This window comes from Hibiscus syriacus, unplaced genomic scaffold (assembly GCF_006381635.1).
Source record: "Hibiscus syriacus cultivar Baekdansim isolate YM2019G1 unplaced genomic scaffold, ASM638163v2 tig00117034_pilon, whole genome shotgun sequence".
NCBI classification, from domain to species: domain Eukaryota; kingdom Viridiplantae; phylum Streptophyta; class Magnoliopsida; order Malvales; family Malvaceae; genus Hibiscus; species Hibiscus syriacus.
In genome coordinates this window covers 7,095,847-7,119,982 of record NW_024063533.1, presented here as the reverse complement: position 1 = coordinate 7,119,982, position 24,136 = coordinate 7,095,847, and the positions used below count along the sequence as shown (strand labels likewise).

Sequence of the window (24,136 nt, the reverse complement as noted above, 5' to 3'; positions counted from 1 at the left end):
ACCTACATTAATGCTTGGAACAATAGGGCTTCATTCATGCCAACTCTTGACGACATTCAAGACGACGACTTTAATTTTGAGACTTCGGCTTACCTTGTTTATTTTTGGGATAATGGAAAGCCGTTCTTGACAACAGTGGTAGAGAGGCGACAATTTTTGAGGTTTAAGAAAATATTTGGTAAAGTTAAAATACTCTCTACCAAGTGGAAGTTCATCTCAACAACCTGAAGCGGAAATAACCGATGTGGATAATAGCGCACCACAACCGTTCGACGATGCGGGATCGTTGCATCACACATTTGATGATTCTACTGTCCCGGCATACATACCAGAGTTTGTGCAGCCTAAGGCACCCATCTACTCTCCCATGTTTGCGTCGACGTATGACTTTGAACACATGACATCTATGATGTCAAATACCAGTATTTGTCAGTCAACGTTTACAAGTGGGATGAAATCGCAAACTGGTGGAATAATAGTTCAAATGCCCCCAATAAATGAGGAGGATGGGTACCATACTCCTGAGCAACCGCAACGGCCACAACACATCAGATGTCTGCCCCGACATTATCATTTAACAACACCCCGGCATCGGCAACAATTGTAAACTCGTTTGTTATTTGTTACAAATTAAATATTAAAATTAGACTAGTTTTTTAACCTTAACAAATTCGACATATTTATAATGATTATTAGTATCAAATCATTAAATGTTAATAATAAATCATTATTATCAAATCATTACTAAATCATTATTATCATTATTATTAAATCATTATTATAATGATTATTATTAAATCATTATTATAATGATTATTATCAAATCATTACTAAATCATCAAAACATAAAATTTTAAAATCATTGTTACAAAATTAAATACTGAAATTAGACTAGTTTTTTTAACCTTAACAAATTCGACATATTTATAATGATTATTAGTATCAAATCATTAAATATTAATAATAAATCATTATTATCAAATCATTACTAAATCATTATTAGCATTATTATTAAATCATTATTATAATAATTATTACTAAATCATTATTATAATGATTATTATTAAATCATTACTAAATCATCAAATCATTAAATATTCAAATCATTATTAAATCATTACTAAATCATTATTATCATTATCATTATTATTAAATCATTATTATATCATTATTATCATTATTATCAAATCATTATTAACAAATCATTATTATAATGATTATTACTAAATCATTATTATAATGATTATTATCAAATCATTATTAAATCATTGAATCATTATTATCAAATCATTATTAAATCATCAAATTATTAAATATTAAAATCATTATTATAGTTAATTGAACCACATGTCCATTATAATTTAAAAAGTTCCTCGAATAATTTATCGACAAAAATTACATAAATTTAACTTCAATGTGAAAATATAAAAATTTATCACCCCATTAAATATTATTATTCCATAATTATTAGTAATAATTATTAAATCATTAGTATCAAATCATTTTTATAATTTTCATTATTACTAATCGTTATTAAATCATTACTATCAAATTATTATTAATATCAAATCATGGATGGGTATTAGTTATGTAACGAAAATATGGTTAATTGAACCACATGTCTATTCAAATATGTGCAAGTCCTCGAATTATAAATCATTACAAAATTAAATCCGGATAAATACATAGAAATACATATATGATTACTAATGATGTGGCCTATATCTTGGTAAATTAGGACAATTGTTTTTTGAATGGCCTTCACCCCTACATAATCCGCACCTCTTTGCTTGACCTTTCTCTCTAGCATGAAAATCCATACTGGTATGAATACGAGTGAGCTCAGGTCGACCCTTTGGACTTATGCAAAGCATTGGATTAGGCAGCCATTTGTCATGATCATTTTTCGGCCAATATGATTCATTCGGGATCTGTCTGAACGCATAGCTGTAGACATTTAATATCCTATGTAGGTGAAAGCATTCATCAATATAAGTGTATGCATTTACACCAGCATACATACATGCAGCGACTGCATGAGCACATGGATATTTCCATGCCTGAAAACGACCACAATCACACTATCTCTCTCGTAAATCAACTCTAAATGTTTGGTCTTCTCCTCCGACGTTACGGCGTATGCATGACACGACAAAAGTATGACCAACTTGGTTGAAATTATGAACAACCATTGATGTTGTCAATCGCTCATTTGCTTCCATTGATTCCACCACTGTAGGAGCCCAAGTTTTACCTCTATTTATGAGACTCTCAATTTCTTTGACTTTATCGGACCAAACCTTGGCCAATCTAAAGTACGTCTCTTTTACCATAATCGCTATTGGGAGATGGCGTGTACCTTTTAGTACTGAATTAATGGCCTCAATAAGGTTTGTGGTCATATATTTGTATCGCCGACCTTCATCGTATGCTTGCAACCATTTTTTCCTGTAGTATTTTTGAAGCCCACTTCCAAACATGCTGATCATCATAAAATGTCTTCAAATTCTCCAATCTCTTGTCAAAATTTGGTCGGCGTAGTTCGTATCATGTTTCATAATATATTGTGTTAAACCACAAAAACCACGTAAAAATACACAAATATTGAAAATAAAACTTACCCATGCTGACTATCTCGCTACGAATATGTGCGTTATGAAACTGGTCGATACTATTCTTACCAATATGACGGATACAAAATGTTGGATATGCATACGGAGGTATCCAACGACTTCCTGGTCATTCAATTACAGCCAAAATACCCGTTCCTCTATCGGATATCAAGCAAACTCCATCTTCGCGAATGCCATATTAACGTAGATTGGTCAGAAAGAAATCTCAAGCCTCTGTTGTCTCTCCCTCAACAATGGCGAATGCAATTGGGAAGATATTTCGCTCACCATCTTGCGCAACTGCCATCAAGAGTACATGCATATATTGACCATACAACCACATACCATCTACTTGGATCATACGTTTGCAAAATGAAAATCCTTCGATACATGCCTTGAATGCCCAAAATAGTCTATGGAAAATTTTCTTCCCTTGCACAAGTTGACCTTGTTCGTCATATGAGGGCATGGTTTGAGACTTCACTATGGTTCCTGGGATAAATCGCTTCATTGCTTGTAGCAAATGTGGTATCTCATTGTACGATGTATCCCAATCTCCATACGTCAGCTTCATTGCCTTCATCTTCGCATTCCACACCTTGCCATATTTTACTTGATATCCAAATTAGATTCGAATAAATACAGCTAAAACTGAACAAGATATCCTTGGATCCTTTTCAACTACCGCCTTCACATATTCGCATATTACATCGGAGTCCAATAGTCGGTGGTCTTGTTCGATGGAGTTTCGCAAACATGTGTGTGAACCATTGTACCTCGTGATGACCCAAGCATCGTGCCTTTGATTTTGAGATACTCTGATCTTCCACTTGTACTCTGAGCCCTATTTTACACACTTTGTGTATAGGGTTTTCTGGTTTGACTCTGTAACATAAACATCAACATGGCATTTGATGCAGTACTCTTTAATCGCCAACGTGGCTTCATTTTTTCCTCAGAATTGCACCCCAACTGAAAATTCACCAGAATTATCGAATGATTCAACCATTTGGTAAGGAGGTAAATGTGGCATGTCTGGGAATTCTGGTGCCCTCATCGCATCATAGTTTATCTCGTACATGTGAGGAGTAGCTTCATACGGTGTCAGAACTTCATCAATTACACCTCAACCGAAAAAATTTTCATCGTCGCCCAAAACGGGTTCTTCGGTTTCTTCATCTTCACTTGAATCATCATGAATTTCTCCCCATCGATTTTCAGCATCAATATCAACAGCCAGTTCTGGTATTTTTCTCGTCGCATACTCTGCTGTTGCAGATGTCCCTCCGACTTCATTTCCACTTTCTAATAGTTCCATAAAACTGTTCTGGAACCTGTATGTCGGGTACTCAAACTCACTATCGAAAGCCATTTCAGATGGATTTCGAGCCACATCTCTTGATGACCCAGGAACATCACATATGTGTTATGCACATCAACAAATAACTCAATAACTGCTATATTGGTTTACTCATGTAATCCAATCATAGTTCCAATATCATCATCTTCTTCAACTGGTACTGCAACATATCTGACTGGGCTGGGACATATCATAAACCTGTACCTCAAACCATCAACTGTAGCTCAAATTTTTCTTTCAATCTTCTGCTTCATTTCTATAAATGTGATGTCTTTTTTTAACATCATATTTATTGGTTTTTCAGATTGAAAAATAACTCCGACCTCATTTTCCATAATTTATCCATTATAATGGACAATCGTGAAAACGTTGTTTCTCATTTTCCCTACAAATAAAAAAAATATAAATTTAGATTAAAAAATTAGATAAGATATTTTTTTAAACGGGAATAAATTAAACAAATTAATTTTATATAATCTAATATAAACTAACTAACTAACTAATTTACACATACACAACAACAAAAAATAATAAATTACCCTCGTATTTATGCCTTCTTCCTTTCCTTTCCTTTCTTCAAATCAATCTGTACGTGGGCAAATGTTATGGAATAATGCTTGTACGTATAAAAACAATATTTCTTTAAACAACAATAAATTAAACAAATTAATTTTATATAATCTATTATATTATAATATAACTTAAACTAATAAACTATTTCTTTATTATAATATAACTTAGCTTCAATAACAAACTAACAAACTAATTAAGCATAATCCCTTTTTTATAATATAACTTAAATTTCAACAAACAACCTAATATATGTTTAAACACACTAACAAATAAATTAAATATTTTTTTAACATTTAATAACTTAAACTAAGAAACTAATTAACTAATGTTTTATATAATCTAATATATATAACTTAAACTAACAAACTAATATAATATAACTTAAACTAACAAACTAATAATTTATACTAACAGACTAACTAACTAAATAATATAACTTAAACTAACAAACTAACTAAATAACTTAACCCTAAACCCTAAACCCTAAACCCTAAAGTAACAAACTAATTATTTCATATAATAAACTAAATTAAACAATAAAAAATTACCTCACGAACGATGTTTGAGCCTTTATCTCCCTTTCTTCTTCTTCATTTCCTTTCCTTTCTCTCGGCAAATTTTCTTTCTTTTAGCAATTTTTTCTTTCTTTCTTATGCTTCTACCCTAAATCCCTCATATCCAATATATAATGATATTTGTACTAAACAACAATCAATTTTTGAGCTGTATAATTGATGTTGAAGGCTGCAAATTTTTCAACCGTTTAACGCTGCAATAATACAACACTAATTGTTGTATGTTTTTCAACCGTTGAACACTGCAATAATACAACACTAATTGCTGCATACAACAGTTGATTTTACACTGCAATAAATGCAACTATGATAGTGGGAGGGGATAGTCTCGAAGCTATGGCACGAGAGAGCAGCGGGAACAAGAGGTAGCAGTTGTGGCACGAGGGAGCAAAGTTAGTGGCATGCATAGCGATCTGGGAGGTCGCTCGATGTGCATGGCGAGCTGGGAGGTCGCCCGGAAGCCATGGCGACCTGAGAGGTCACCAGGAAGCTATGACGACCTATGCATGAGAATGTTGGGACGTGCATGGCCTCGCTCAGATGCCCTCGGTCGGATGGCCTCGCTCGGATGCCCTCGGATGCTCTCGCATAGCTCGCTCGGATGGCCTCGGATGCCCAGCGTGTTAGGACGTACATTGCACATACAAAGTTAATCTTTCTCGTAGGTCGCCAGGAAGCCATGGAGACCTATTAGGTCGCCCGGATGGCATGGCGACCTACGGCCAACACTGTGGATTTCACCCTATTTGAGCAATTAATATGGGGAGTGCATTATCTCGTGAAATAATTTCTTCGAGAATCTCTAGAGTTTTTTCCATTATAGAGTATCAATACCATAAGAATAATATTGATATTATTCTTGTGGTACCGATACTCATCAGGAAGAACCCTTCGAAAATTATGAAAAAGTATCGATAATCTTTCAAGAGTATCAATACTTATTTTTAGAAAATAAGCTTTCTCAAAAATAGTACATATACTTAGGCCAAGTATCGATACCATGCTTAAAAGTATTGATACTCTCTCGTCCATATCGATATTCATTGAATTTTATCAAACTTCGAGTTCTAAATTAGCATCCGTATTCAACTCAAGTATCGATATCATCCAATGAAGTATTGATTCTCCACTAAGAGTATCGATACTCAAAAAAATTTAAATTTAATGTAGGTGTATCAATACTCAACCTAGATTATTGATACTAAAGGTGCATGAACAACAATTATTGCACAAAGTAACCCTCTAACAACTATAATCAATCTCTATTAGAGTATGTAAGAGAGAGTTATGTTATTATAGTCATATGAGTGCAGATAGAACTCAATTGCCTTCAACCAACATCAGTTTGAAAGAACCTAAGTGGTGTAGTATACAAACTCTACCTGCGCTCACTTGATTATAAAAACATAACACTCTCACACCAACCCATACAACTAAAATTCAATTAAAGACTATATAAATAAGATTTTAAAGCATATTTGAAGATAAGAGATCATAGAGAAAGTTTATACAATCAATTTTGAATAAAAAATCATTTGTAATCAAATTCTTATTTACTTTTAAGAACACTAATTTTTGTATTCATTGTAATTCTTTCTACTAGTGTTCTAGAGTGTTTTCGTGTTTAAATTGTGAAAGCATCTTTTCTTGTGAGGATTTAATACTTTGGTAATTATAATTTTTCTTTTGGGAAAGTTGTTATAAAATTTTTGGATATAAATCTTAAGGGAGTTATAAGGTTATACTTTATCCTCAAAAGTTAAATAAATTAATAAATTTGTGAAAATCCTTAATATGAATAATTAAGATATTAGATGTAAACTTCATCGAAAATATTAAACCACTCTAAACTTTTGTATCTATTTCTTTCTTCAAACTTTCATAAAAAAAAATTTATTTGTGAATACATCTTCTCTTTACTATTTTTATTTATCGATGGACTCAACAATTATATATACAAATACTTGGTAATTTTTTCTACAAATACCATAATAACATTTTGCTCATAACAATCAATTAAATTAATTTAAAGGATAAAAAATTCGGAGACATTTGAGATAATGTGTATTTTTTCAAGTAAAACTTTATCGAAAATGGTTTCCCCTTAAATTAGAAAAAAAAACAAGGCATTAAAGTTAATATGTGTATTTTTTTGTTGTTGTTGGATAAACTATATATTTTGTATCTAAACTATTACTTTTTTTTTTCATTTTGGTAGTTAAACTTTATTATTTTTAAAATTATCTAACATTTAGTTTAGATTTCACTTTGATACCCATCATTAAAAATTTAATAGTAATATTAATGTGTTATCATAAGAAAATATCATATCATCATTGAAAAAATTTAAAAATATCACGTCAACGGTTATATTAATTTTTTAACAATTTGATATCAAATTAAAACCTAAAATAAATGCTAAATGTGATTTTTTCTAAATAAATAAAACTTGAATATCAAAACAATATATATATATATATATATATAATTTAGATACTAATTGTGTAGTTTACCTTTTTTAATTTTTTTAAAATATATTATTTATTCCAAGAAAAGGATAAAATTGTTACCTGTAGCATATGTTGTCATAATTAAAAAGTTTTAAAAATCTACATTCAAGGTTGTTTAAGAAAATTATCAAATTAGTCAATAATCTGTATAATAAATGAACAAAAACTTATATTCATTAAAAAAATTTAATTAACATTTTTCTTCTTTCTGAAAGGGTAAGTTTAATATTAACAAAATATTTTTTCCTATCTTAAATAGAAATTATTAAAAAACATATCAAAATAAAAGCACCACCAAATAATATATCTCAGAGCTGGGCTCCACCTTGAAACAGCTATATGTACGAACCCTTCCCCTACTTTTCGAAGTAGTAAATAAGTTTCCAAACTCCTCTCCTCTTCTTCACTCCTCTATTTTCAGTGAATAAAGAGAACAGAGAGAGAACGTTGTTTATACGACAGGGGTTTGTATTTTCGATATGAACCAGGAAACTCGTTCTTAGTTGTTAGAGAAACAATGGTGGACGTCGACCGGAGGATGTACGGTTTGAATCCGTCTCATATAGCAGGCCTGCGCCGTCTCTCTGCTCGTGCTTCCGCTCCTTCAAATCCCACGTCTCTTCCTGTTCGCAAAGGTCTTCAATCTTTCTCGTCTTTAGCTGATAAAGTTATAACCCATTTAAGGGATTCGGGTTTCCAAGTCCAGCTAGGTTTATCAGACGCCGAGTTCGCACGAGCGGAAGCCGAGTTCGGCTTCGTTTTCCCACCCGACCTCCGAGCCATATTATCAGCCGGGTTACCTGTGGGTCCAGGTTTTCCCAATTGGCGATCTGTTGGAGCCCGACTCCATCTCCGGGCTTCGCTTGATCTTCCCATCGCTGCGATTTCCTTTCAAATCGCGCGTAACACTTTATGGTCCAAATCTTGGGGACACAGACCCTCTGACCAGGAAAAAGCTTTACGGGTCGCAAGGAATGCCCTTAAACGAGCTCCCCTTTTGATCCCCATTTTCAATCACTGTTATATTCCCTGTAACCCCTCTCTAGCCGGTAACCCCGTTTTTTTCATCGACGAGACCCGGGTTTTCTGTTGCGGATTCGACATATCCGATTTTTTCGAGAGGGAATCCTTGTTCCGAAGATCCGAACCCGACCATGAATCGTTGAAGAAACAGAGATCGATTAGTGAGAAGTCAGCCGGGTCGTCCACTATTTTCTCAAGGCGTAGTTTGGATGCCGGGGCGAGAACCCCCAGATGGGTCGAGTTCTGGAGCGACGCGGCGGATGATCGGCGACGGAGAAACTCATCGTCATCTTCGTCGCCTGAGAGGTATGTGAATATGCGGAGGTGCAAAATGCCGAAATGGGTGGAGGATTACATTGATAAAACCGGGTGGGTTCTGAGAGAAGGCGGGTGGGCTGAATCGGACGTTGAGGAAATGATGCACGTGTCACCATCTGGGTTCTTCGAAGAAGAGATGGTTTTATTGGATAATCAAGCCGTTCTGGATGTCCTTCTTTTAAAGGTGGATCGGTTCTCCGATTCGCTCCAAAAAGCCGGTTGGAGTTCCGATGAAGTTTGGGATGCACTAGGCTTTGATTTCCGACTGGAAAAGGGAAAGAAACATGCCAAGAAATTATCCCCTAAGCTCGTACAAAAAATTGGGGAACTTGCTCAATCGGTTACCCGGTCATGAGGATCTCGGGCTGTGCATTTACGTTTCTTGGTTTACGGGGGAAAATAGTATAAATATATATAACAAAGGCGGTTGTGCATCTTGAAACGATGGGAAAAACATAAAGGTATAATATCAAAATTAGTCCTTAATATTTATTAAAATGATCATTTTATCTCTTATCCTTTTTTTTAATATTTTGACATCAATATTTCATTTTAGGATAGAAAGATACATAATATTTAACAGAATAATCACTTTGTCCTTTAATATTTTAGCTATCAATTTTTATTTTATATTAAAAAATTAATATTTTAAAGTATTAATTGCGTATTAACTAATGATTTTTATCTGTAAGATGAAGTTTTTTTTGTCTCAAAGTCTAAATTTGTAGGTCAAAATGCTTAAAAAATATAAGGGTTAAAATAATTATTTTAATAAATATTGTGGACTATTTTTGGTAGTGTACCAAAATAAATATAATGAAAAACATAGCTATTTTGTTTACGGCTCAGGTTCTCACAAATTTTGGTTGTTTCGGGGGGATTATTTCAGGAAATGCGAGTAATATACGGTTAATATACGGTATTATCGGATATATTAAAAGATATTTAATAAATTTGTTTTAGCACTACCTATTATGTTGACAGATTAATAATGTTTTAAGTAGAAAACATGAAAAACTATTTAAAAATTTGGTAACCAGTAAACTTTGGTTATCGGTAAGTATCGATACATATATATATAAGTGTTCATACTTATTTCACTGTGGAAAACATTAATTTAAGGTTATCTTTTGAGTGAGTTTTAAGATATTGATTTAGTAATTATACACGTCTAATAGTTTATTTTTATGTTACGGTATATATTATTATTAAATTAAAAATAATAAACATAGATATTACATATTTATTATTATCTTTGATTAAAATTGTTAAATTTAAATTCTAAATAATATTTTATAACATATCAAAACAATCAAATAATTTTTTGTATAAATAAAATTATTAAATTAATATTGTAGGTGAAAAACATGAAGCACTATTAAAAAATTTTGAAACATAAATTATATAACTTTCAACAAAGTATTGATACATTTTTATAAAAAGTATCTATACTTTCAACATATCAGGTAAATTTTACCGGTTTTATCATAATGAAATTGGTTTTGTCATATTTTAACCTGTTATATTGTAAAGTATCGATACTTTCAACATATCAGGTAAATTTTACCGGTTTTGTCATAATGAAACTGGTTTTGTCATATTTTTAACTGTTATATTGTAAAATATCGATCATTTTTATAAAAAGGATCGATATGTTCAACATATCATGTAAATTTTACCGGTTTTGTCATAATAAAACTGGTTTTGTCATACTTTTACCTGTTATATTGTAAAGTATCGATACATTTTTATAAAAAGGATTGATACTTTCAACATATCAGGTAAATTTTACGGTTTTGTCATAATGAAACTGGTTTTGTCATATTTTTACCAATTATATTGTAAAGTATCGATATATTATAGGCGCTATTACTGTTTTTTTTTAAATTCCAAAAGTGTCGATACTTATTTAAATGGAATCGATATTTTCAACATATCCAGTAGGTAGTTTAATGTAATAGGTAGCACCAATTTTTTTTACCGTTTACATTATTATATTTGATAATGTTTCTAGTAAATAACCGGTTATGTTATTATTGGTAATATTTTAGGCGTTTACCTAATATATTGTAATAACAAATTAAATAATTAACCTATTTTATTATATAAACGCTACCTATTACGTTATATAAGCGTTACCTAATATGTCATTGTGCTTGATAATGTGTCTAGTAATTAACCTATTTTATTATATAAGTGCTACCTATTACATTATATAAGCGGTACCTAATATGTTATTGTGCTTGATAACGTTTCTAGTAATTAACATATTTTATTATATAAACGCTATCTCTGTGGAAAACATTAATTTAAAGTTATCTTTTGAGTGAGTTTTAAGATATTAATTTAGTAATTATACGCGTCTAATGGTTTATTTTTATGTTACGGTATATATTATTATTAAATTAAAAATAATAAATAGATATTACATATTATTATTATTTGGTTAAAATTGTTAAATTTAAATTCTAAATATATTTTATAAAATATCAAAACAATCAAATAATTTTTGTGTAAATAAAATTATTAATTAATATTGTAGGTGGAAAACATGAAACACTATTAAAAAATTTTGAAACATAAATTACATAACTTTTAACAAAGTATCGATACATTTTTATAAAAAGTATCTATACTTTCAACATATTAGGTAAAATTTACCGGTTTTGCTATAATGAAACTGTTTTTTTCATATTTTTACCTGTTATATTGTAAAGTATCGATATATTTTTATAAAAAGGATCGATACTTTCAACTTATCTGGTAAATTTTACCGGTTTTGTCATAATGAATCTGGTTTTGTCATATTTTTACCTGTTATATTGTAAAGTATCGATACATTTTTATAAAGTATCGATACTTTATAGGCTCTATTATTACTTTTCTTTTAAATTTCAAAAGTGTCGATACTTATTTAAATGGAATCGATACTTTCAACATATCCGGTAGGTAGTTTAATGTAATAGGCAACGCCTATTTTTTTTTACCGTTTACATTATTATACTTGATAATGTTTCTAGTAAATAACTGGTTATGTTATCCTTAGTAATATTTTAGGCGTTTACCTAATATGTAATAAATTAAATAATTAACAATTTTATTATATAAGCGCTACCTATTACGTTATATAAGTGCTACCTAATATGTTATTGTGTTTGATAATGTTCCCAGTAATTAACTTATTTTATTATATAAGCGCTACCTATTATATTATATAAGCGGTATCTAATATGTTATTGTGCTTGATAATGTTTCCGGTAATTAACCTATTTTATTATATAAGTGCTATCTATTACATTATATAAGCGGTACCTAATATGTTATTGTACTTGATAATATTTTCGATTAAATGATATAATATAATCAATCTAAATTTTAACCGATCACTTATTTAATCGATCACGTCATTTTTAACCGTTTTTTAAACGCTGCACTGCATAACTTCCCTTGTTTCGAAATATTTCTGTTGGCCGAGAGGGGCTCAGATTTCTAAATCAGCACCACTGCACGTGTGCTTTTTATTTATTTACTTTTTCTTCTTTCTAATTAAGCTAGTTTATCCTTTTTTTCAGTTTAGTTTAGAATCACAATTGTTTTATATGAAATAAGATTATGATTCAGTTAATAGGTTCAATTAAAAACATGAAAGAGTAACCTAGGGAGACTTCTTTCTGAATAATACTTGAACTATCTTACTTATTGTATACACCGTTTTTTGTTTGGACGGGTAAAAGATTGACATCGATTCGGGGTTTCTCTTTGAAAGGAATTTTCGAAATGTGAGGAGTCGTCACCAATCATTTAAAATGCGATTGTGACACCATAAAAACTGGGTAATTTTAATAAAACATTTTATTTTTATCAAAATACCAAGTTTTAAGGTCTGCGAAAATCCAAAAATCAGGTTCACGAGTCAGTTATGCGTGGGGAAAGATTAACATTCCCACAAGCGCCCAAAAATTGGTACCTAGTTGATTACCCTATATTTAAAATTAGAAATTTTGAGTTCGATCTTTATTTAATTTAAAAATCATTACTGATGCAAAGTTGAAAAGGATATTCGTTTATCGAGACCAATGATACTCGCTCCCAAGCGTAAATGCGGGAGATTATCTATTGTTTCTAATAACCGAATATTGCCTCACTTTTTAGAAAATCATGATGCAATCTTTGAAACGGATATCGACCTATTTCGGGAATCACCAATAGTCACCCCTTGAGCATACTTGCGGGAAATATACTATTAATTCCCTAATAAGTGTGTCATAACCTTTTTTTTAAAAAAGAATTAAATATTATTTTAAAAAAATTGTAACTTTAATTTGAAAAAATTGGCGATTTTGATTTAATTTGAATTATATTGAATATGAGTCGCCATCGACCTTTGGGAGAGGAGAACTCTCCCCCATTTTCATTTTTCATCCCTCACTATTCTTCTTAGAGAGAGGAGAACTCTCTCAAATCCACTATCTTCACTCCTCATGATGGCCGAGAGCCATCAAACTCCAAAAACGAACATCGGCCACCGTACACCATGAAATTAGTAGCCTAAAACACCCCACACGCCACCCTTCTAACCCCAAAAGAAAACCCTACAACCCCTAAAGAAAACCCAAGCTTTTCTTTTCCTTTTTGCTATGAACCGACCCTTCAACCGAAGTCCAACGGTTCAAAGCTCCGGTAAGGGCTCGGGAAGGTAATCCCTCAACTCATCCCCCCTTTCTCTTTTTGTTCGAATTTCCTAAGAAATTTCTTTTTCTATTTTTTTCTTTGGAATCACTCTTTGTCTTCTTTGTTTTTAAATCCTCGAATGCCTCTCCCCCTCTATTTTTTTATATTTTCTTTCCCCCAAAATATTTTTTTCTCTCCTGATACCTTTTGTCCCCTCCATTTTTCTTTATGTTGTTCTCTGTCTTTTATTCGTGGTTACTTGTTACATTGTTTTGATTGATGGATACTTGTTGAAATGATGAGATCCATGGGGGTAGGGGCATGGTCTTCACTGATTTGGGTAGGTGAAATCCCGAAATTTTAGGATTTAAGCATGGGTTCTCTGACTTATTTATTTTTTTTGTCTTGATAGGGCTCACTGATTTGGTGATGACGACAGCGTGGGAGTGTTCAACATTGGCTCATGTGCCGGTCTGGAGGAGCGCGTACATATCAAGCGCCGATGAACGGTCCAGCTTCTGTGAACAGCAGCGGTGACTGGATGATATACTTAGGGTTTAAAACCTTTAACTGATTTGGGTTGCACCTTGGGCCGGGTTTAGGTCGGACCTGGGTCTGGTACTAGGTCTTGGGGTTGTATATGGGCTTGTATCTGAGTTGGGTTTTGTAATGGTCTTGGGTGATTGGTGGGCTTTGGGTTATATATTGGGCCTTCAAAAATTGTAAAGTGTATAATAATAATAATAATAATAATAATAATAATAATAATAATAATAATAATAATAATATAATAATAATAATAATTTTTAATAAAAAAAAGACCTGGAAAAAAACATGTGTCTACAGTTGCCCCTCTTTGCACATTCTTGTGTTAACAAGAATAGGGCAAAGACGACAAGACAACACGTTTTTGTCTGGTTCTCCTTTTTGCTTAGAAATTGGATATGTTTGTTGTTGAGGACGAAACTACACATACGTGATGAAGAGTTCTGGTTGTCTAAGGGTGACACAACTCTTACGTGATGAGGAGATCTGGTCTGTGGATGACACAGTTCCTATGTAATGAGGATGGCTGACCATCTTTAGGAATTATGATAACATAATTCCTATACGATGAGGATGGCTGGTTATCTAGGGGTGACAAAACTCTTACGTGATGAGGAGGTCTGGTCGGTGGATGATACGGTTCCTACGTGATGAGGACGGATGGTTATCTAAGGGTGACACAACTCCTATATGATGAGGAGGTTTGGTCGGTGGATGACACAGTTACTAGGTGATGAGGATGATTGGCCATCTTTAGGGATTTGTTTTAAGAAAAATTGTCTCAAGAGAGACAAAATTTGTTTTTAAGGGAAACAGACTCAAGGATTTTTGTTTCAAGAGAAACTGTCTCAAGAGAGACAAAATTCGTTTCAAGGGAAATGATCTCAAAGATGATGTTTCAAGAGAAACTGTATCAAGAGAAACAAAACTTGTTTTGATTAAAAATTATCTCAAGCGAGACAAAATTTGTTTTTATGAAAAAAACTTGTCTCTAGCGAGACGACACTTCATTTTGAGAAAAACACCCTTAAAGGTGATAGACAGTCTGATTGTTTCTGCATGTTGAGGAAACGCCTTCAGAATATATTATCGTTCACTTCAAGATGTTAAATCTCTAAAGATGCCCAAACATTCATCATTTCTTGCTTCAGCACTGATTCTAAGCATGAGCTTTGTGTCTGAGAGCCACATGTGAACTACCAAGATCTACTATAGAGAGATTGTCTTGTTTGAAAAACATTTTTCTTTTTCTTTTATTTTCAAAATTCTGAAAATATCAATTAAAAGGGTGTTGAAAAATGTTTAATCAAAAATTTAAAAATATTACCCCTTTCTAGGTTTTACAATTGAGGTAAATCATAAGACAAAAGTTCATTGGATATCAAAAAATTAATTACACTTTTAATCCTTCAAAATAAATTATAGACATTTGACAAGTGTCAATATTAATGCTATATTTGAAGTATGGTTAAGTAAGGAAATGATAAAAAAAGTCTCAGGTTATTGTCTTTGGTCAAAGGTTTGACATTCTCATTTCTTTGATGTTCACTGATATGATTGAGTAGCTTCTATGCTTATCTACTGGAAGTGTTCTCTGACTCCCAACTCTCATGATCACACTAGGGTTATACGATGCCTTATCAAGGGAATGGTAATATCGCCTTCGATATAACAACTGCATCATCTTTATATTCGAGCCGCCTTTTCAGGTTTTCAACTCGAATCCTCTTTTAGTTTCAAGACGTTATTTATAATTTACGTCTTGAACCCCCTTTGTTATTTTTCTCTATCATGCATTAAAGATTTTAGAAAACCTTTTGTAAATAAAAGATTAATCCTGATAGGTGGGATGAAATCTGAAGATAGTCTCTTCTGTTTAGAAATTCATGTATGATTAGAAGGGACTTTTAAGGCACGTAATATAGGCCATGGTTCACGGTTATGAAAAAAAGGGATAAAAGACCCAAACAAGTGTTTAAGGGTTATTGAACCAAGGATAAATTAATTCTGATGCCTTCAATCTTGTCTTGTTTAATTTGAATCTTCTCGTATGCGTCCTTTATGATATTCTGGTGAACTGATCTTCAAATAATTGTGCTTGATCAATCTCATAGTTTGAAACTTGATGTATCATTTGACACAAGGGACTCTTTGCATGTGCTTCTTGTCTTCTTTTTTCTTTATTTTTTTCTCTTTTCTTTTTTTTCTTTGCTCTTTGTTTTTTTCTTTGCTTCTTTTCTATTTGTTTTGATTGGATCTTTGCACTTTGCATTTGATTCACCTTTCAGTACCTTATCTGAATCGATGTCTTCACTTGTGCGAGAAGATTTTATTCGCCTTGCCCCCCCAGTATGGAGGGTAATCCTTGGTTAGGGTTGAATCATAAGAAAATATAATTTAGGCTCAAATGGAGACACAAGGGATATATTTTCTGCTTTTGTGAAGGGATAATGAAAGAAAGTCGTTCATAATTTCATACACAGAAGTCTTTGCAGAAAATATATCCCTAGGGGATAGATTTTCAGAATTAATTTTTTATTCACATGAAAACAATGTAATTAATGCATGATAGAATTATTTTGAATTAATCCACTTTTTTTCTACTTCTTGCTTTCAGCATGTCTCAATTGTACAAGCTCAACTTCAGAAAATTGATGCGAGATGCCCCACATTGTCTTCTTAGAAGAAGATTCATGTTCAAATGAACATCTTGTACTCAATGTCTTCAGGTTTTATTAGTAGAAAGAATGTCGGTTTTGTGTCTAAGAAGACGATGATGTGTCTTTATTGGCTCAACGAAAGGTAAGGGTATGACTTTTTATGTCTCGAAAAAGATAAAGGCAATGTTTCAAAATCTCAAAGAAGATAATGTCAAAATTTGGTCATTTGGTAGTATCATGAATTGTTTAAGGTAAAGAATCGAGAGATTTTATTTCTGGTTCTAGATGGTATAAGAAAGGTCTAATCTTACCATATGTTAAAAATATATAATTCTTGAAGAATTAAAAGAATCTATAATTCATTCGATATTCGAAGAACTACAAGATTAAAAAACGTTCAATTATTCAACCTTAGAAGGTAGCATAAATTCAATCATTAGAAGATTAAAAATATTTAAGCAAATATTAAAGACAAAACAAAAATGAGTTCAATTAAAATAATGCTCTTAATGCAATTGGTAGATGCAATGGCTTCTCTTGATTAGTATTAGGATGCCTAATCATTCTTTGAATATCCATACCCCTGAATCAATCAGATTTTATACCTTGCGCTTCAGTGCCTTACAGTTCTCAACGGAATGACCTGATCTTCCTATGTGATAGCTGCATATGATATAAACATCATAGACCTCAGGAAATGGGGACTCTTTTCTCGGATCATCTTGGAAGGCTCAACCCTACAATCAGTTGAACAGGCTCCCACAATACTGATTTTAGTTTCTTCTTTTAATTTGTTCGAATCTTGCTTTTATTCTCAATGTCGTCACGTGATCATGATCACTTTCATCGAATTATCTATGAATTAATCCTCATGTTTTCATGAACAATGCATGTAAAAATGTTTGAATGAGTTCCATACAGAATGCAATGATGCAAATGTAGATGCAAATGTAGATGCAAAAAATGTTGATCCCAACGATGAATATTGTAGAACAATTTTCACCATAGATAAAAGCCTCCACATTACAAGACAGTCCACTTTACAGACATGCCTTCGCTTAAATGTTGAGTTTGAAGTGAATCACTGCTTCGTTTCGGATCTTCGTCCTTGAAAATTATGCCCTTCAAATGCTCTGTAACCTAACTCCGTTAACACCCATGCGGCGGTGAATTCAGTGCGTCACTCTTTGGCGGTTAGCGATGAAACAATTGTAGACAAAGCTTTAATGCTGAATTACTCCTCGAAGCAATGGATCATCTTTCCAGTCTCGAATGTTGCACAATCTTTGAGCAAGTCTCATTCTTGGACACTCTGAACTTCTTTTAACCTTTAGTGCATGTCTGTATATACGACTGCTTGATTGAAAACTTTTACCTCTTATTGTGAAAATTTTCTCTCGAATATCCCCTTGCAGATCAACACTTTTGCATTATGTCATGACGATGCAATGCAATGCGAATAAGGATGAAAATTGAAATAAACAATAGAAAAGAAATAATTTAGTACAAGTAAGATAATTTATACATATAAAAATGTTATTCAGAGATTAATATAACACCTACTCCAATATGATATATACCCAAACATGCTTTTATTAAATAACATTCCTACACAAACATGCTTTTTCCCCAAAAATGATTAATTTCAAGAAAATAATCCTAACCGCATGGTATCTAGTTCGCATGCTTTTATTCAACAAAATTTAAAGCAAAAGGTAAAGTTCAGAAATACTCCTCCTTTGTGTATACTTATTTTGGGTACTTACTAACGAATAGAAGTTCGATATAGCTATACCTAGGGTGACCGTTCTACGGTTCACTATATATATGGTTTCGGCTCTATGAGGAAATGGTACTCGAATTGTCCTTGATGTCGGTACCCCTTTGGGCTGCCAAACCCTCGATCCTCACCCATTACAAGTTTCGAACGGAACAAGTTCAATTCGAGGGGATTCACTGCCTTATACCCATACGAGGAATAAATCCCTACGAATGTATAAGGTATGTATCCCATGGGTTATTTGCTAAAATTCATACGAAGAATAAATTCTTATGAGAGTAAAGAATTCACCCCAACTTATTTGCATATAAACTCGGGTCCAGAGCTTATGTCATACAAATGTACGTGATATGTGTGAGGAGGAACGTACAAAATTTTGACTCAAAAGATGAACAAATAAAAACTCTTAATAAAAACTTGGACAGAGCTGAAAGCAAAAATTAAAATGTTAGTATGACAATTAAAAATAAAGAAGTTAAAAACTTCAATAAACTAATCCTTAGTTGACTAAAGACTCGAACTCATAATTTCCACCACAATGATAATGTGTAAGCAACTTACAACCTAACTCTTTAAAAAAAGTCCCTAGCAGAGTCGCCAAGCTGTCATAACCATTTTTTTTGAAAAACAATTAAATATTATTTTTAAAAACAATTAAATATTATTTTTAAAAACAATTATGACTTTAATTTGAAAAAATTGGCGATTTTGATTTAAATTGAATAGGATTCGCCACCGACCTTTGGGTTGGGTAGGTCGAATACTTAAAAATGTTTTTTTAAAACAATTTTTTGAAAAAACAATTTTTAAGTCAAAATATTGGTCTGCATCACCAAAGATTCGATTTAACGAATTCGGGAGTCAGTTACGCGTGGGGAAGGATTAGCACCCCTACATCGCCCAAAATTGGTACTTAATCGCTTACATATTGTCGTAATGGGAGAAATTATGTATCAAATCGATATAAGTAAGATCCATTTATTTAAGTTTAATTAATTGGCTCTAAATTGATTAATCAGAGAAAATTCTTTAATTTAAAAAGAAATCTCGAGATTAGCAATCCTCCATTGGGAAAGACATCAAACAACCAAATAAATTGCTACATAAAAATGCATTGAATCATAAAAGATTTAATTAGTAAAATAAACTAGATTTATTTCAAGTCCCATTTCATTCGAACGTCGTATCGGATTGTACCACTTTGGTCAAGTGATATTTTCCACGTCCGTTCTACGAATACAGTTCTTGAAAATATTCGAATGATATCAAATAAAGGAGTAAAAATTTATATCTCTAAATAAATACATATTTAAATATGCTAAGGAACTATAACAAATTGAAATATATAAATAAATAGGAGCATAATAAAATACACGGGATAAAAAAATTTCATACAAATAAGGCCTACAACAATTATTTAATATTATATATACATGCATGAAATTATAGCTAGTAATAAAACAAGGTTACAAATTTGTACTAATATATATATATATATATATACAAACATGATAAACTAAAATACGAATAAAAGAATCTAAGCCTACCTTGTAAATAAGGATCAACTAGCAAGAAAAATAACTTTAGAGGTATAACAATAAATATATTAAAGATCATAGCTAATGTACAAATATTATGTAACATGAGTACTAAAACATAAATAAATCCTAAAGCTGCATATAGAACCAAAATGAAAAGAAATAAAATATCAAGCCACCAACATCAATTTAACCAAGACACTACAATGCATAAAGAGAGACTAGAACACATTAAAACAAACCTACGATACCCAAACATAAATAAATTAAAACACAATGGTTAAATTAAGAATATATGCGTAAACATGTTCTTTATGTAATAAGGGCAATAATACAATATAAAATAAATAGAGAGCTCAAAATAAAAGAAAAAAATTAATTGCTAAAATAAAATCTTACAAACGTGGAAGGACCTAAATTGCAATTACATAATTTCCTCAAAACGCTCTCTCCCTCATCTTTGAAATTGCGTCGTTTCGTGAGATACATAAATAGACAATAATAAACCCTAAACAGGCCATGCCTCCCCCATTTACATTTTTCATCCCTCTCTCTTCTTCTTAGAGAGAGGAGAACTCTCTCAAATCCACTATCTTCACTCCTTACGGTGGCCGAGAGCCATCCAACTCCCAAAATCGAACACCGACCATTATACACCATGAAATTAGTGACCTAAATGACCCCACACGCCACCCTTCTAACCCTAAAAGAAAATCCAACCTTTTCCTTCCCTTTTTGCTATGAACCAACCCTTCAACCGAAGTTCACGGTTCAAAGCTCCGGCTCGGGCTCGGGAAGGTAATCCCTCAACTAATCTCCCCTTTATCTTTTTGTTCGAATTTCCTAAGAAATTTCTTTTTCTTTTTTTTTCTCTTTGGAATCACTCTCTGTCTCCTTTGCTTTTCAATCCCTGAATGCCTCTTTCTTTTTGTTTTTTCTGATATTTTCTTTCCCCCCAAAATATTCTTCTCTCCCGATTCTTACTACCCCTCCCTTTTTCTTCCTGTTGTTCTCTGTCTTTTATTTGTGGTTGCTTGTTGGATTTTTTTTATTAATGGATGTTTGTTGAAATGATGAGATCCATGGGGGTAAGGGTATGGTCTTTACTGATTTGGGTAGGTGAAATCCTGAAATTTTGGGATTTAAGCATGGGTTCTCTGACTTTTTGATTTTTTGTCTTGATAAGGTTGTTGGTTCACTGATTTGGTGACGATGATAGCGTTGGAGTATTCGACAACAATTCACGCGTCGGCGAATGGTCCAACTTCTGTGAATGGTGATGACGACTGGATGATATGCTTAGGGTTTAAAATACTAACTGATTTGCGTTGCACCTTGGGCCGGGTTTGGGTCGGACCTGGTATTGGGTCTTGGGTTTTATATGGGCTTGTATCTGAGTTGGGTTTTGTAATGGTCTTGGGTGACTGGTAGGCTTCGGGTTATATATTGGGTCTGGAAAAATAGTAAAATGTATAATAATAATAATAATAATAATAATAATAAGGATAATAATAATATTTTAATTAACAAAAAAGATCTGAACAAAAATAGGTGTCTACAACTGCACCTCTTTGCACATTCTTGTTTTAACAAAAGAATAGGGAAAAGACGACAAGACAACACATTTTTGTATGGTTCTCCTTTTTTCTTAGAAATTGGATATGTTTGTTATTGAGGACGATACTGCTCATATATGATGAAGAGTTCTGGTGATAACACAGTTCCTATGCGAAGATCTAGTCGGTGGATGACACGATTCCTACGTGATGAGGACGACTTGCCATTTTTAGGAATGGTGATAACACAGTTCCTATGCGATGAGGATAGCTGGTTATCTAGGGGTGACACGACTCCTACGTGATGAGGAGGTTCGATCGGTGGATGAAACGGTTCCTACGTGATGAGGATGACAGACCATCTTTAGGGATAATAACACAGTTCCTACATGATGAGGACAGCTGGTTATCTAAGGGTGACACAACTCATACGTGATGAAGAGGTTTGGCCGGTGGATGACACGGTTTCTATGCGATGAGGATAACTGGCCATCTTTAGGGATTTGTTTCAAGAGAAACTGTCTCAAGAGAGACAAAATTTGTTTCAAGGGAAACAAACTCAAGGATTTTCTTTCAAGAGAAACTGTCTTAAGAGAGAAAAAATTTGTTTTGAGTAAAAATTGTCTCAACCAAGATAAAATTTGTTTTTAAGAAAAAACTTATCTCTAGCGAGACGACACTTTGTTTCGAGAAAACACCCTCAAAGGCAATAGACAGTCTGCTTGTTCCTACATATTGAGGAAACGCCTTAAAGAAATCTGATCGTTCACTTCATGATCTTGAATCTCCAAAGATGTCCAACATTCATCATTTCTTGCTTCAGCACTGATTTTAAGCATGCGCTTTGTGTCTGAGAGCCACATGTCAACTACCAAGATCTACTCTAGAGAGATTGTCTTGTTTGAAAAATGTTTTTCTTCTTATTTTAATTTGAAAGTATGAAAATATAAATTAAAAGGATGTTGAAAAATGTTTAATCAAAAGTTTGAAAATATTTCCCCTTTCTAAGTTTTACAATTGAGGTAAATCATAAGACAATAGTTCATTGGCTATCAAGGAATTAATTACAGTTTTAATCCTTCAAAATAAATTATAGCCATTTGAAAAGTGTCAAGATTAATGCTATATTTGAAGTATGGTTAAGTAAGGAAATGATAAAAAAATCTAAGGTTATTGTCTTTGGTCAAAGGTTTGACATTCTCGTTTCTTTGATATTTACTGATATGATGGAGTAGCTTCTATGCTTATCTACTGGAAGTGTTCTCCGACTCCCAACTCTCATGATCACACTAGGGTTATCTGATGCCTTATCAAAGGAATGGTAATATCGCCTTCATTACAACAGCTGCACCATCTTTATATTCGAGCCACCTTTTCAGGTTTTCAATTTGAATCCTCTTTTAGTTTCAAGACGTTATTCATAATTTACGTCTTGAACCCCCTTTTAAAATTTTCTTTATCATGCATCAAAGATTTTAGAAAACCTTTTGTAAATAAAAGATTAATCCTGATAGGTGGGATGAAATCTGAAGATAGTCTCTTCTGTTTAGAAATCCATGTATGATTAGAAGGGACTTTTAAGGCACGTAATGTAGGCCATGGTTCACGGTTATGAAAGAAAGGGATAAAAGGCCCAAACAAGTGTTTAAGGGTTATTGAACCAAGGATCAATTAATTCTAATGCCTTCAATCTTGTCTTGTTCGATTTGAATCTTCTCGTATGCGTCCTTTATGATATTCTGGTGAACTGATCTTCAAATGATTGTGCTTGATCAATCTCATAGTTTGAAACTTGATGCACCATTTGACACAAGAGACTCTTTGCATGTGCTTCTTGTCTTATTTTTTCTTTTACTTTTTTTTTCTCTTTGTTTCTTTTTTTTTTTGCTTTGCTCTTTTTTTGCTTTGCTTCTTTTCTCTTTGTTTTGATTGGATCTATCACACCCCAATTTAGGGGCTAAAAATAAAGAAATTATAAAGTATTGGATTTAATTGGTATTTTGGAAGAAATTGAAGATTTAATTGAAAATTTTTAAAGTTGGCAGACCGTTTTATAAAGTGCAAGAAATTCAGTGGTTAAACTCATAGTTTAACCATTTTTTATTTGGGGAGAATTATAAACCCCCATTCCCCGTATGTTTATCTACAAAAAATCATCATTTTCTCTCCTCCAGTCAACTCACTTTGATCTTCGATCTACTTACCATCTGGCCTCCATTCGACGAACCGAAACCACCATCGTGTTCGTTGTCGACCGATGAACAAATCCCCTCAAACCTCTCATCGTGAATCGGCGCCGTTCATCGTTAATTTCAATCAGAAGTATCGTCGGTTTTAATTCAATTTACGTTGGTTTTCCATCGATTCACGTCGATCCGACCATTCATTTTCGACACCTCCCATACCATCGTGTT

The 24,136-nt window shown here is 32.6% G+C and overlaps 1 protein-coding gene across 1 annotated transcript; it reads left to right on the top strand.

The window, feature by feature from the left end:
- The first annotated feature begins 8,024 nt into the window (after window positions 1-8,024).
- On the top strand, window positions 8,025-9,423 carry LOC120196690. Its single transcript, XM_039198432.1, has one exon. The coding sequence runs from the start codon at window positions 8,148-8,150 to the stop codon at window positions 9,324-9,326; it is 1,179 nt and encodes a 392-aa protein (XP_039054363.1). The 5' UTR covers window positions 8,025-8,147; the 3' UTR covers window positions 9,327-9,423.
- The last annotated feature ends 14,713 nt before the right edge of the window (window positions 9,424-24,136 follow it).